We start from the raw sequence: 15,702 nt of genomic DNA, 5'->3' as shown, positions 1-15,702 counted from the left end.
ACATTTGCATAATGAGTAGAATATAAATACATAGTAAATGAATAAATAAAATATATACAGATACATGGCTTTCAGGGATGATATTTATTGTGCAAAGCTATCATCTGAGACTCTGTTTACTGAAGTTGCATGAAGTGTTTAAAAGTTGTAAGTTCTAACGTTCATTGTGAAAGTATTTAGTCACTAAACATATTAACTTTTGTAGTTTTTAAGATACTGAAAATATTGTTGTTTCATTGGATCCGCAGCATACTTCTGAGATCACACATATTTTCAGATTTCGTTTATTATTTCATTGTGATTTATTGTAGAATTTCAAAGAGTTGTGAGAAGCCATATTTCAGACTGTCTTACACTCCATCATTTCTGGTGCAGAGTTTGTCCTCTGGCTAAGTGAGTGACACTGTCCACATGCTCTGAGGTTTACCCATTACTGTACCTCGAGTGACCCTCTAAATCATCCGAATTTAATCCCATAGAAAATACCTGGGACTATTTAGAACAGTGGGAGAAGTGTAGCTGTCGACACCTCCTCAGTTAGGTATCATTACATGATCTAACCATCACCCAGTGGTGTCAGCTGGAGATGGCATATCTGAAGACGTGTGGATTCCCTTACTCACCATTATCAAGGCTAGAGGGGACGTTTGGGGCAGTGGAGGTTGACTAGTTCTTTTTACCCCACTTAATTAGTATATTTTTAAACTCGTTTGAGTCACCTGTGGACCACGGTGCTTTTGTTTTTGTTGTGAAGTTGTCGTCTGTCATGTCTGGTCTTCCTGGTAAAGTTTAGTAACTGTTTTCTTTTTAGTACTTTGAGCTTTTCAGTGAATCCAGTATTCCTTCATTTTGCTGGTGAACACTATCTTACATTTCTCACTGTGGTTAACTTCTGTAAGGGATATTAGGAAGGGTCTGATTTCAATAGTTACATGGTAGTCACTCCTGTTAGTTATTATGTCTATCCTAATATGAAATTCTGCAAGGTATATATTTCTCTATTTGCTTGATCCCTGGGCTTCCAGTGCCTTTACCCTTGCAGGTTTCTTTGAAGATATTGTAGGACAGCCTGTCAGGGTTCATTCTGTACTTGTGACCATAGAAAGCTTGTTTTCTTGTTCTGATGCCATCACTGAGGTTCTACTGTTGCAAGCAGAGTTCATCATTACGTTTGTACCATCGCCTCCTGTCTGATAGATGCTTGGTCCCACTATCTTTCGCAGGAATGTCCTTTCTTGTAATTCACCGTTTTGTATTCTGGTCATCTTGGTTAGGGATAGGCACTATGTCACGTAGAGTACTGACAATCAGACTACTGCGTTGTAGTGTTTGTAGTGTCTGAGTTTGGTATTCATTGACATGTGTTTTGAAGCATACATTTTTCTACAACCATACTATGCCCCACCTAGTTTGTGTTTTCTTTCTTTGAGAGCTGCCGTTTCAGTGATATACACTGACATCCATTCTCCAAAGTACTTCACAGTTTTTGGATTTTGGGATATGTTTGTGAGCGCTGACTCTCATCATTATAGGGGCGTCTTTAACACTGGTAATGAATTCGGTCTTTCTGATGTTTTCCCTGCTATTAAATGCTGTACTTTTAGATTCATAGAAGTCTCTTGCATCTCGACCGCCAGTAAGTTCAAGTCATCAGCAAAAGCCAGACATGGGATACTTAGATATTCTATTTTGATCCCCATCCTCAATCCGGTGTTTGCTGGTAGATACACGGTCCATTCCCTGAATATTTCCAGGATTCAATTAAATAATGTTTAAGAACTACCGTCTCCTTGCATCACACCTGTATTGGTTGGGAAATTTTCTGAGAGTTGTCCTCTAAACTTCTCTTTGAATTTGGCGTTGTCCGTATTGTTTTTCATTGAATCATGTTTTTCTCATTACTCCAAAGGGAGTTCTACCCCTTTTGGAACCTTAAGAATGCAGCTACCCACTATCTGGTTCTTTTCTAGCTATGTTGATGATGATTTTGAGGTTTTGTGTCTGTTTAGTGCAGGACTTCGATGCTTTGAAACCTGTTTGATATTCCCATAACTATATGTCAAGCTCTCCGTTATGTGTCGTCCAAGGATCTCGGAAAAAAAAATTATTTCACTAGCAGGAGCGATATTCCTCTATAGTTATCAAGTTCTGTTACGCTTCCACTTTTTGTAGAATGGAATGGTAGCGGCTGTGGTCCAGTTTCTGGGAGTTTTTCAGGAGCCTGTATATCCAGGATTACTTTATTTATATGTCCATGCGTGTTTCCTTCAGCTAGGTTAGTATTTCTGCCACTATCCCATCTTCCACAGATGCTTTGTTGTTTTTGGAGAGACTTTTATGACCTTTTTGACTTCCTCATGTGTGGGAATAGGGATGTGCTCAGTGTTTGGATTACTGGATTCTCAAACTGGGAGGCGTTTAGTATGTCCTTCGACATTTAGAAATGGAGCTTTGTGCATCTGCTATCATTGAGATTAAGTTTGTATGATTTACGTCCCTCTGTTAATGATTACTCTGCCGGACACGGTGGCCGAGCGGTTGTAGGCGCTTCATCCGGAACCGCGCGACTGCTGCGGTCGCAGGTTCGAATCCCGCCTCGGGCATGGATGTGTGTGAAGTCCTTAAGTTAGTTAGGTTTAAGTAGTTCTAAGTTCTAGGGGACTGATGATGACCTCAGGTGTTAAGTCCCTTAGTGCTCAGAGCCATTTGAACCAATGATTACACTGAAGGTCCCTCTTGTCGATGGGGTCGCTCGAAACATTGTGAAGGAATGGATGGATGAAGTGGTGTGGTTGTTGTTGCGGTGTTGCAGCATCGGCCCTCACTGGCGACGGCTTTTCTGGTGGCAGCTGTCACCAAGGCGGCGGCGAACGTGCTGCTGTGGTCCAGGCAACATCCGTCGCGGCCGCACGAGGCCATCCTACACGCGGAGGTTGTCCTCATCAACTGCAGTACGTACCACACATTCACATAAGTACACTTGTATCACTAAAAACTCTGCCATATCTTCTGCCTCTTACCCCTACACAACTCAAGGTGGTTGTAGATGCAGTTAAGATAACCAGCCAGCCTCGACAAGGGGTTACAGCACTGGCGGGCGTCGAGTGGAAGGCAGCTGCAGGATGGAACCGCAGGGCGGTGGCATATGGAGACACTTTTCCAGAAAAGACCTGATAAAAATTGACTAGTAGTGGTGGCTGTGCTTCATGTGCCAGAGTGTAAATCAGCTTCCAACCACGTCGTGACTCAATGATGCTAATTGTCGATTGACTGCGCTGAGTGTGAAGTTGTACGAGGTGCGTTTGAAAAGTCCGTGCAAAAATAAAAACTACTTACGTGTTTGGGATAAACCTTTTTTATTTTTCGACAAAGTCTCCTTTTAGACTTTACACTTCATCCAATGCTGTTCTAATTTGTTGATCCGTTCCGAATAATAGGCATTGTCCAAGTCTGAAAAATAGCTATTAGTTGCTGCAATCACCTCCTCGTCTGAATAAAATCGTTGTCCCACCAGCCATTTCCTCAAATTGGGGAACAAATAGTAGTCCGAGGGTGCCAAGTCTGGAGAAAAGGGGGGGATGTGAAACGAGTTGGAACCCTATTTCCATTAATTTTGGACCACAACTGCTGAGGTGTGTGCTGGTGCATTGTCGTGATGGAAAAGGACTTTTTTGCGGTCCAATCGCCGACGTTTTTCTTGCAGCTCGGTTTTCAAACGGTCCAATAACGATGAATAATGTGCACCTGTAATAGTTTTACCCTTTTCCAGATAGTCGATTAGGATTATCCCTTGTTGTTGTTGTTGTGGTCTTCAGTCCTGAGACTGGTTTGATGCAGCTCTCCATGCTACTCTATCCTGTGCAAGCTTCTTCATCTCCCAGTACTTACTGCAACCTACATCCTTCTGAATCTGCTTAGTGTATTCATCTCTTGGTCTCCCTCTACGATTTTTACCCTCCACGCTGCCCTCCAATGCTAAATTTGTGATCCCTTGGTGCCTCAAAACATGTCCTACCAACCGGTCCCTTCTTTTTGTCAAGTTGTGCCACAAACTCCTCTTCTCCCCAATTCTATTCAATACCTCCTCATTAGTTATGTGGTCTACCCATATAATCTTCAGCATTCTTCTGTAGCACCACATTTCGAAAGCTTCTATTCTCTTCTTGTCCAAACTAGTTATCGTCCATGTTTCACTTCCATACAAGGCTACACTCCATACAAATACTTTCAGAAATGACTTCCTGACTCTTAAATCTATACTCGACGTTAACAAATTTCTAAATAGCAAAACTCCTTTACAACTTTAAGTGTCTCATTTCCTAATCTAATTCCTTCAGCATCACCCGATTTAATTTGACTGCATTCCATTATCCTCGTTTTGCTTTTGTTGATGTTCATCTTATATCCTCCTTTCAAGACACTGTCCATTCCGTTCAACTGCTCTTCCAAGTCCTTTGCTGTCTCTGACAGAATTACGATGTCATCGGCGAACCTCAAAGTTTTTATTTCTTCTCCATGAATTTTAATACCTACTCCGAATTTTTCTTTCGTTTCCTTTACTGCTTGTTCAACATACAGATTGAATAACATCGGGGAGAGGCTACAACCCAGTCTCACTCCCTTCCCAACCACTGCTTCCCTTTCATGCCCCTCGACTATTATAACTGCCATCTGGTTTCTGTACAAATTGTAAATAGCCTTACGCTCCTTGTATTTTACCCCTGCCACCTCCAGAATTTGAAAGAGAGTATTCCAGTTAACATTGTCAAAAGCTTTCTCTAAGTTTACAAATGCTAGAAACGTAGGTTTGCCTTTTCTTAACCTTTCTTCTAAGATAAGTCGTAAGGTTAGTATTGCCTCACGTGTTCCAACATTTCTACGGAATCCAAACTGATCTTCCCCGAGGTCCGCTTCTACCAGTTTTTCCATTCGTCTGTAAAGAATTCGCGTTAGTATTTTGCAGCTGTGACTTATTAAACTGATAGTTCGGTAATTTTCACATCTGTCAACACCTGCTTTCTTTGGGATTGAATTATTATATTCTTCCTGAAGTGTGAGGGTATTTCGCCTGTCTCATACATCTTACTCACCAGATGGTAGAGTTTTGTCATGACTGGCTCTCCCAAGGCCGTCAGTAGTTCTAATGGAATGTTGTCTACTCCCGGGGCCTTGTTTCGACTCAGGTCTTTCAGTGCCCGGTCAAACTCTTCACGCAGTATCTTATCTCCCATTTCGTCTTCATCTACATCCTCTTCCATTTCCATAATATTGTCCTCAAGTACTTCGCCCATGTATAAACCCTCTAAATACTGCTTCCACCTTTCCGCCTTCCCTTCTTTGCTTACCTTAACTCTTCTGTCATCCATCACCGTATCATGGATTTTATCAATGATTTCACGAGGCATAACCTCCACACGGCGTCCAGAACGTTCAGCATCACTTGTGCCTATTTGTCCACTCTGAAAATTTTGAAACTACTTATAAACTGTTCTAAACCAAGGTGGAGAGTCACCGTGATGTTTATTAAGCTTCTCTTTAGTCTCCTGAGGCGTTTTGCCTTTCATGCACCACACTAAATTCTTTTTCGTCCATTTTTCGACAATCACTCGACTTCCTTGGTTCACACGAATGCCAAACACAAATAAATAGACGAATATGACGGAAAATTGGTGCGCGTTCTTTCCAAAGATGCTACTAACTAAACATGACCTCGATACATGCCATCTCTCAGACATTGCACGGACTTCTCAGACACCCCTCGTAAAATTCCGAGTGCGCTGAAGTCAGCGCATGCCCAGAAACGAGGACTCTGTTATCATCGTACATTAACCGATTCTCACCGAGCTCGCTCCTGTTACGATACTTTGATTCGCTATTTCTATGTCTTCTTAATCTTTATTTCATTGCTTGCTTTTTCCGCGAGACACTGCGAAGGCAACATGAGAACTTGATATTTTTCCTGGCTGTATTCTGCCACAAGAAAGACCGCGGAAAATTTAGGTCCATTAAATCAGAATAATTTGTACCTACTGTTGGTGATTTTCTTTTATTTGGATTGTGGAACTGAATGAAATTCAATATATTAATCCTTTGGTTTATCACCCCAAAAATTCACAATTTTGATAAAAATGCTTAATTCTTAATAATATTTCATGAAGGCATCCTGTGGCAACATCTTAATAAACAGTTACTTTTGGCAACCTTTGCGAACCCAAATCTGTTAATCTGGCACGAGGGTCAGGGGAAAACTGAGAATAAGTCATATAAGTACCGAGTAATAGTAGCAAAATGGGTTAATAAAGAATAGAACTGTTGAAGGCAACACACAGAATTATGTAACATAGTACATCACACCGCTTGTGGAATTTGGAAGCAAACGTTTAATGACTTGCAACATAACTCGTTAGAGTGAAACTCTATCATGTGAAATTTGTAAACTGATTTGACTTTCCCTGCATCTCACGCAGCGGCGCCTCGGTCTCACACATTGCAGCTGTTGCTGGGAGAAGTATTGCGACCTCATTCTCCTCTCTACAGAAGGAGAGAAGAGTCAGGTGAATTGCAGATTTACTGTGCGACTGCGTCCGTCGAGGAAGCCTAGCTTTACAGCGTTTTTCGTTACAAGTTAGACCTGATTGCCTGGATTCTGTCTCTTGCGATCTGCAGTCGCTAAAAATGCGTCTCTGAGAGCGCAAATTCCATTCCCTGGGCTATGTTTAACTTGGTTAACCAGTGAAATTCTTCCTATCAGTTTCCTCGGGAAAAAGTCGTTCCTTTCCGTACGAGCTCTGATTTCCCTTATTTTATCTTGGTGATCGTTCCTCCCTGTGTAGATCGGTGTCAACAAAATATTTTCGCATTCGGAGGAGAAGGTTGATAATTGGAATTTCGTGAGAAGATTCCGTCTCAACGAAAAACGCCTTTCTTTTAGTGATGTCCAGCCCAAATCCTGTATCATTACTGTGACACTCTCTCCCATATTTCGCGATAATACAAAACGAGCTGCCTTTCTTTGAACTTTTTCCATGTACTCCGTCAGTCCTATTTGGTAAGGATCCCACACCGCGCAGCAGTATTCTAAAAGAGGACGGTCAAGCGTAGTGTAGGCAGTCTCCTTAATAGGTCTGTTACATTTTCTAAGTGTCCTGCCAATAAAACGCAGTTTTTGGTTAGCTTTCCCCACAACATTTTCTATGTGTTCCTTCCAATTTAAGTTGTACGTAATTGTAATACCTAGGTATTTAGTTCAATTTACGGCTTTTAGGTTAGACTGATTGTAACAGAAGATTAACGGATTCCTTTTAGCACTCACGTGATGACCTTACACTTTTCGTTATTTAGGGTCAACTGCCACTTTTCGCACCGTTCCGAAATTTCTTCTAAATCGTTTTGCAGTTTGTTTTGGTCTTCTGATAACTTTATTAGTCGAAAAACGACAGCGTCATCTGCAAACAACCGAAGCCGGCTGCTCAGATTGTCTCTCCAATCGTTTATATAGATAAGGAGCAGCAAAGAGCCTATAACACTACCTTGGGGAACGCCAGAAATCACTTCTCTTTTACTCGATGACTTTCTGTCAGTTACTACGAACTGTGACCTCTCTGACAGGAAATCGCAAATCCAGTCACATAACTGAGATGATATTCCATAAGCACGCAATTTCACTACGAGCCGCTTGTGTGGTACAGTGTCAAAAGCCTTCCGGAAATCCAGAAATACGGAATCGATCTGAAATCCCTTGTCAATAGCACTCAAGACTTTATGTGAATAAAGAGCTAGTTGTGTTTCACAGGGACGATGTTTTCTAAATCCATGTTGACTGTGTGTCAATATACCGTTTTCTTCGAGGTAATCCATTATGTTCGAACACAATATACGTTCTAAACTCCTACTGCATATCGACGTTAACGATGTGGTCATGTAGTTTAGTGGATTACTCCTATTACCTTTCTTGAATATTGGTGTGACCTGTGCAGTTTCCAGTCTTTCGGTGCGGATCTGTCGTCCATCTTCCGTATGTTATTAAACAAAGCTTTTTGTGTAAGTGCAGCATATTTAATGGTGTTCCATAGTTTTACTGGTGGCTCTCTTTTCACCTGCCCGATAGGGATCTTCAGTGTCTGTTCCAAAAGTAGATTCTACGTTCGGCAGTGCTTTCTGCTGACGTCCCTCCTTGCTCCATCTCATAAAACATTCTCACGAGTGTTCACTGCAGGAAGCACTTCCTGTTGTGGAATTCCTGCGGCAGCTTCAGTAATGACTTGTCGTACATTTAGATCATGCATGTCGAGAGTGGGCCTCTAATTTGAATCTTGTGAATTTGCATATGTTCCAGGTCTATTCCGAAAAATGGTCCTATAACATTACAAGCAAAACAAGATACAAAGTATAAAGTAAAACGACACTGTTTACTGCCTTCTGAGTATTACACTACTGGCCATTAAAATTGCTACACCATGAAGATGACGTGCTACAGACGCGAAATTTAACCGAAAGGAAGAAGATGCTGTGATATGCAAATGATTAGCTTTTCAGAGCATTCACACCTACAATGTGTTGACCTGAGGAAAGTTTCCAACCGATTTCTCATACACAAACAGCAGTTAACCAGCGTTGCCTGGTGAAATGTTGTTGTAATGCCTCGTGTAAGGGGGAGAAATGCGTACCATCACGTTTCCGACTTTGATAAAGGTCGGATTGTAGCCTATCACCATTACGGTTTATCGTATCGCAACATTGCAGCTCGCGTTGGTCGAGATCTAATGACTGTTAGCAGAATATAGAATCGGTGGGTTCAGGAGGGTAATACGGAACGTCGTGGTGGCACCCAACGGCCTCGTATCAGTCGAGATGACAGGCATCTTATCCGCATGGCTGTAACAGATCGTGCAGCCACGTCTCGATCCCTGAGTCAACAGATGGGACGTTTGCAAGGCAACAACCATCTGTATGAACAGTTCGATGACGTTTGCAGCAGCATGGACTATCAGCTCGGAAACCATGGCTGTGGTTACCTTTGATGCTGCATCACAGACAAGAGCGCCAGCGATGGTCTACTCGACGACGAACCTGGGTGCACGAATGGCAGAACGTCATTTTTTTTCGGATGAATTCAGGTTCTGTTTAGAGCATCATGATGGTCGCATCCGTGTTTGGCGACATCGCGGTGAACTCACATTGGAAGCGTGTATTCGTCATCGCCATACTGGCGTATCACCCGGCTTGATGGTATGGAGTGCCATTGGTTACACGTCTCGGTCAGCTCCGTTCACATTGACGACACTTTGAACAGTGGACGTTACATTTCAGATTTGCTACGACCTGTGGCTCTATCCTTCATTCTATCCCTGCGAAACCCTACATTTCAGCAGGATAATGCACGACCGCATGTTGCAGGTCCTGTACGGGCCTTTCTGGATACAGAAAATGTTCGGCTGCTGCCCTGGCCAGCACATTTTGCAGATCTCTCACCAATTGAAAACATCTAGTCAATGGTGGCCGAGCAACTGGATCGTCACAATACGCCAGTCACTACTCTTGATGAACTGTGGTATCGTGTTGAAGCTGCATGGGCAGCTGTACCTGTACACGCCATCAGAGCTCTGTTTGACTCAATGCCCAGACGTATCAAGGTCGTTATTACGGCCATAGGTGGTTGTTCTGGGTACTGATTTCACAGGGCGTATGCACCTAAATTGCATGAAAATGTAATCACATGTCAGTTCTAGTATGATATAATTGTCCAAAGAATACCCGTTTATCATCTGCATTTCTTCTTGGTGTAGCAATTTTAATAGCCAGTCGTGTGTTTGATGTGTCTTTGTGTTTATATCTACTCGAGCAAATCAACGTCGACGTTTTGAAGTGTTTGGAGAACATTTTTCCTGTTCTTTAATTTCTTAGCAGTACATTTACTTTGGTCGTTGTTGTTATTCTTGTTGTTGTTGATGTCATCAGTCGGAATACTGGATTGAAGCACCTCTCCTCGCTAGTCTAGTATATGCAAGCCTCTTCGTCTGTGCCTAGATACTCCCACCGACATCCACCTGAAACAGTGTGCTATATTCGAACATTGGCCCCCTCTACAATTCTTATACCCCACATTTCCCTCGACAGTCAAACTGACAGTTCCCTGATGCTTCGTGGTATGTCCTATGAATTAATCCTATCTTTTAGACAAGCTGTGTTATAAATTTCTTTTTTCCCAGTTGGATTCATTACCTCATCACTAGTTATTTGATCTACCCGTCTAATCTTCAAGATCTGTAGAGTCAAATTTCATAGTTACTGTTCTCTTCTTGTCTGAGCTTTTGATTATCCACATTTTATTTCCGTGTAAGGCTACACGCCAGAAAATAGGTCCATAAAAATACCTTAACTCTTCAATTTAGACACGCTTTTCATGCTACAGCTTGTGTGCATTTCATATCCCCTCGAGTGCAGCCGCCATCAATTATTTTGCTGCCTGAATAGAACAATTCATCTACTATGTGTAGTGTTTAATTTCCCATCGTAATTCCCTCGGCATCGCCTGGTTTATTTAAACTATTTTGGTCATTAATTATTATTATTGCTATTGCAAATTACTTAATTCTATTAGTATATTTCAGGTGTGAAGAAGGATGTTCCTCCATAGCTTCACTTTCACCAGTTAGATGTCAGACTACACAGCAGACAGCTCTCGTAACATACAGAATTTAGGCGTCGACGTGTAAACGAGAACGAAACTCGTGATAGGCGCGACTCGGTACATAAATAATACGTCAGGGGCACTGCAGCAGACTTCCGGTCAACTGTCAACTACAGCTGGGGAACTGCGGCCATCCCTGTTTTGTTGCCGCCGTGTGCAGAGTGTGATTGCCTGAAGTTGCATATCACGATATTTCCAGCCATCCTGTGTCTTCCCATTACGTGTGTTGCATAGGATCTATGTGTACTTTCGCAAGTTTCGAGTTTCGTAATGCCTTAGGAGATACTGCACCTTCCGACACTGGCTGAGGGGGGAGGGGGGGAGGGAGGGGAGCTGGAGGCGGGGGGGGGGAGGGGGGAGGGAGGGGACATCTATTTGGGACTCCTGCTGAAGAGAGAAAGAGTTGCAGACGACTGTTTGAAACACTCGACAAAACAACACTTGTTAACAAAATTGACCTTTTTTTCTGAATCTGGTTTGTAAATGGGTGGATTTACCTAATTTTGGGGTGCTGAATACACTGATAAAATCAGTTTCTCTCTATGACGTCACATTTCCTAGATGCATCAGAATGAAAAATGGTAAAAGCGAAAATTGACACAATTAAGTCAAACAAAAATATACATTTAGAACGTTTGAAATCAATACTATTTTGCATGTGTATATGAGCATGATGCCAATAAAAGGTCCAAATTAATTAAGAAGATATTTTCACCTTTAATCGTCTTTGTTTTTGAAAAATGCGACGACGGAGCTCTTCTTTTGTGTACCGTTTCGTCACTCTCCCTAACAAGACCCCAGCAATAGTCACCCATCATCGAAGGGCTACAATGGCCTTGGTAACGGTGTTCCGCTGTAAGAATGTCTTGGTGAAAGCGTTCATCATGCTCATCGCTTACGGCTCTCAAATTTTCAGGGAATACATTAAGGTGAGAATGTAAAAAGTGAATTTTAAGTGACATTCTACACCCCATATTCTTATACTTGTCCGACAAATCATTCACAGTGGTAATATAGTTTTTGTCTGTTTTGTTACCCAAAAAGCCCTTCACAATTTCTTTAAAAGAAGACCAAGCAGCTAATTGGATATATGTGAATTTGGTATCAAAGATTGTATCTTTCAGTGATTTTCTTATTTGTGGTCCAACAAATATACCCTCCTTCAGCTTTGCCTGACGTAATTTGGGAAATTTTTGTTTTAACTGATTGAAGGCCTCATTTCCTTTATCCAGAGCTTTTAGAAAGTTATTGATAAGGCCCAACTCGATATGAAGGGGAGGCAAAATGGTTTTATCGGGCTCAGCCAATGGGGTATTGCCCGCATTTATATTTCCAGGAACATATGACTTCCTTATAGGCCATTCCTTGACTGTATAGTGGTTCTTGTTGTCATGGCTGCCCCAAATGCACAAAAAGAAGAAGTATTTCGTGACTCCAGCCCGTAAACCTGTAAGAAGTGCAACAACTTCTAAATCACAGCAAAGCTGCCATTCATGATGCTTCTATTTGATTATCTCTAGCAGTAGCACAGTTATGGTTTTATAAGTTTCTTTCATGTCTACTGCGTAAGCCAAAGGTACAGATGGAAATGCATTGCCATTATGCAGTGGTACTGCTTTCAAGTTGGTTTTACTGGAGTCAATAAATAGTCGCCACTGTTGTGGATAGCACCATAGCACTATCTGGTTTTCCCTCTTCAAGCTAGACGAGTTTCGTTCTTTGTAGTTTTTTCGTTTGATGCTTATTTCGTGAGATATTTGGCCCGGTCACTATCAATGGACCACCCTGTAGATTCTTTGCTCGTCTCTTTTTACGTCTGAACTTCAACTGTTCACATTATTGCAGGTTAGTTGGACCGCTCGCCAGCGCTGTCCCAGTTTAATGCGCCGGTAAAGCTGTTGTCCCGCATTATCGCGCAGTCTATATCCATGTAACACAGTATACAACGATCCTTATGATCGTACGTAACTATACTGATCACAGCTTGGCTTCCGCTCCACGTGAAACGAAATCCAATGAAATTCAAACAAACGCGGAACAATACATGGAGAAATGTTTACATCAGGTTTATTCTTATGATGAACAGAATACAGCCCTATGCTGCACACAAAAATACAAAAAAATGGCTCTGAGCACTATGCGACTTAACTTCGGAGGTCATCAGTCGCCTAGAACTTAGAACTACTTAAACCTAACTAACCTAAGGACATCACACACATCCATGCCCAACGCAGGATTCGAAACTGCCACCGTAGCGGTCGCGCGGTTCCAGACTGTAGCGCCTAGAACCGCCCGGCCACTTCGGCCGGCACAAAAATACAGTTTTCACTGAAAAATATTCATGACTGCCGATTGTTTCGAAAAAAAATTTAATCAAAGTTGTATAATTTTAAAAAAAACGACAAATTAAACTGGTCCAGTCACAAATTTCGTTTGACATCTCAAATGATTGTACTTTCACCAATGCATTTCTCTGTGGTGCCGAGTCAAATGAGTTTCGGAATAAAGAAATACGGCATCTGCTTGACAGCCTCATCTATGGCTTTCTGGAAGTCGTATGAGAAAAGCTTGGGTTTTGCTTGAGCGACGTTTGCGCATCCGTACTACTTGGTTGGATGAGATTATTCTGTTCGAGATGCCTCAGTATGTTAGAGTGCAGAATGCCTTGTATGATTCTGAAACAGGTGGATGTCAAAGTTATTGGGCGCCAGAATGAAATTTTCATTCTGCAGCGGAGTATGCGTCGATATGAAACTTCCTGGGAGAGTGAAACTGTGTGCCGGATCGAGACTCGAACTCGGGAAAACTGAGAAGTTTGGGAGGTAGGAGACGAGGTACTGGCGAAAGGAAAACTGTGAGGAGGAGCCCTGAGTCGTGCTTGTGTAGTTCATTCGGTAGAGGCACTTGCCGAGAAAAGGGAAAGGTCCCGAGTTCGTGTCTCGTCCCGGTACAGAGTTTTAATCTGTAATGAAGATTCAGGCATTCAGACCATTTATGTAAGTTAAAGTGGTACGTGGGTCACTCCAAAAGAAATCCACACTATCTGTTTTAAATCTATCTTTTATTCTACATGTTTGAAAGTTTTACAGCGTGTAGATACATCCTTTAGGAACAATATTTTCATTTCTCCACATAATTTCCATCCCTCTCAACTGCCTTACGCCATTTTTGGGACCAGCGCCTGTATACCCGCACGGTAAAATTCTGGACCAACCTGTTGGAGCCACTGTTTGGGAGCATGCACAATGGAATCATCATCTTCAAACCTTGTTCCACGAAGAGAGTCATTCAGTTTCCCAAAGAGATGATAGTCTCATGGAGTCAGGTCAGGACTGTAAGGTGGGTGTTTCACTGTTGTCCATCCGAGTTTTCTGATCGCTTCCATGGTTTTTGACTGACATGTGGCCGTGCATTGTCGTGCAAAAGCAAAACATCCTTCTTTAGCCGATGTGGTCGAACATGACTCAGTCAGTGTCGTCACATACGCATCAGAATTTATGGTGGTTCCACTTGGCATGATGTCCACAAGCAAGAGTCCCTCGGAATCGAAAAACACCATAGCCATAACTTTTCCAGCAGAAGGTGTGGTGTTGAATTTTTTTTTTTCCTTGGCTAAATTTTTATGATGCCACTCCACTGGTTGCTTCTTTATCTCTGGTGAAAAATGATGGAACCATGTTTGATAACCTGTCACAATTCTTCCAAGGAATTCATCTCCATCATTCTCGTACTGTTCCAAAATTTCGCTGCATATCGTTTTTCTTGTTTCTTTGTAAGCGACTGTCAACATACTGGGAACCCACCTGGCACAAACCTTATTTAATGGAAACACTTTCAGTATTCTGCAAACAATTCCTTTCCCTATCCCAACGTTGCGTGACAATTCGTTTCATTGTGATGTGTCTGTGAGTAGTCACCAATTCGTTAACTCTCTGCACATTGTCTGGAGCGTGTGCAGTACGAGGCCTGCCGCTGCGAGGACAATCCTCAATATTGCCGTGCCCACTTTCATCACGTAACCCGTTTGCCCACCGACTAACTGTACTGCGATCGACAGCATCATCTTCATACACCTTTTTCAACCTCTTGTGGATGTTTCCCACTGTCTCGTTTTCACAGCACAGGAATTCTATGACAGCACGTTGCTTCTGACGAACGTCAAGTGTAGCAGCCATCTTGAAGACGTGCTGTGACGGCGCCAGTCACGGGAACAGGTTGAACTAACTTTGAAAACAAGCGGGAAGGATGTATCTGCACACTGTAAAACTTTCACACATGCAGTATGAAAACTGTAATTTTACAAAAATAGTGTGCTTTTCTTTTGGAGTGACCCTCGTATTTGTTGTATGATAACGAATAGACTTGTTAGTATTGTAATTAGTACCGCTAAAGTTTTTCATAACGTGTGTAAATGATTGGTGGACGTGCTCAGCTGGTGCAATTAGAATCACCAGTCCTGGTGTGCTGTTCGCAGCGGTGCTGCTGTACTCCTTCTGCGTGGTGCTCAGCTACTATATGGACGTGACGCAGGAGCAGCTGTACTACTACGACTGATCGTCGGGGCGACGCCCGCTCTGTCTGCTACGCTGGACATATGGCCTGTGTCCCACGTGTCTCCACTGTTCTGTGTCACTACAGTATTTCTACACTGAGCGTGTGTCGATAAACAGTAGCGTTTTTGTCAGTAGACCGTGATTCCGTTTTATTGTACTATGTGAGAGAAGTTTTGTTTATGTGCAGAATGAAATACAGGCATGAGTATGAGTAAATAATGGAGAAAATTACTGGTAAGAACCTACAACATACCACAGCGTGCAAGAAATGCAGGAGCACTTACTGTTTTCTTTAATACTATTTTATAGCAGAGTGTTATTATTATTATTATTATTGTTATTGTTAATTATTATTACTATTATTATTATTATTTCTTTCCTTTCACAGACGTTATGTCTGGTTATAAATGGAAAGTGACACACACCTTGATCAAGCGTGACTTCCTTTTAACTGTATGG

At 42.2% G+C, this 15,702-nt stretch overlaps 1 protein-coding gene across 1 annotated transcript in view; it reads left to right on the top strand.

The window, feature by feature from the left end:
* The window catches only part of LOC126354801 (uncharacterized), a 55,494-nt gene extending 40,023 nt beyond the window's left edge, over positions 1-15,471 (top strand). Inside the window, exons 4-5 of the mRNA XM_050004717.1 lie at positions 2,813-2,951; positions 15,165-15,471. Of these exons, the coding sequence (XP_049860674.1) occupies positions 2,813-2,951; positions 15,165-15,244 (219 nt within the window). The 3' untranslated portion in view covers positions 15,245-15,471. The remainder of the gene's footprint in view (positions 1-2,812; positions 2,952-15,164) is intronic.
* Positions 15,472-15,702: the final 231 nt, after the last annotated feature.

Source organism: Schistocerca gregaria, chromosome 3, assembly GCF_023897955.1.
Source record: "Schistocerca gregaria isolate iqSchGreg1 chromosome 3, iqSchGreg1.2, whole genome shotgun sequence".
Classification (NCBI taxonomy): domain Eukaryota; kingdom Metazoa; phylum Arthropoda; class Insecta; order Orthoptera; family Acrididae; genus Schistocerca; species Schistocerca gregaria.
Note: the sequence above shows the minus strand (reverse complement) of the source record. Positions and strands in the feature narration are given on the sequence as shown.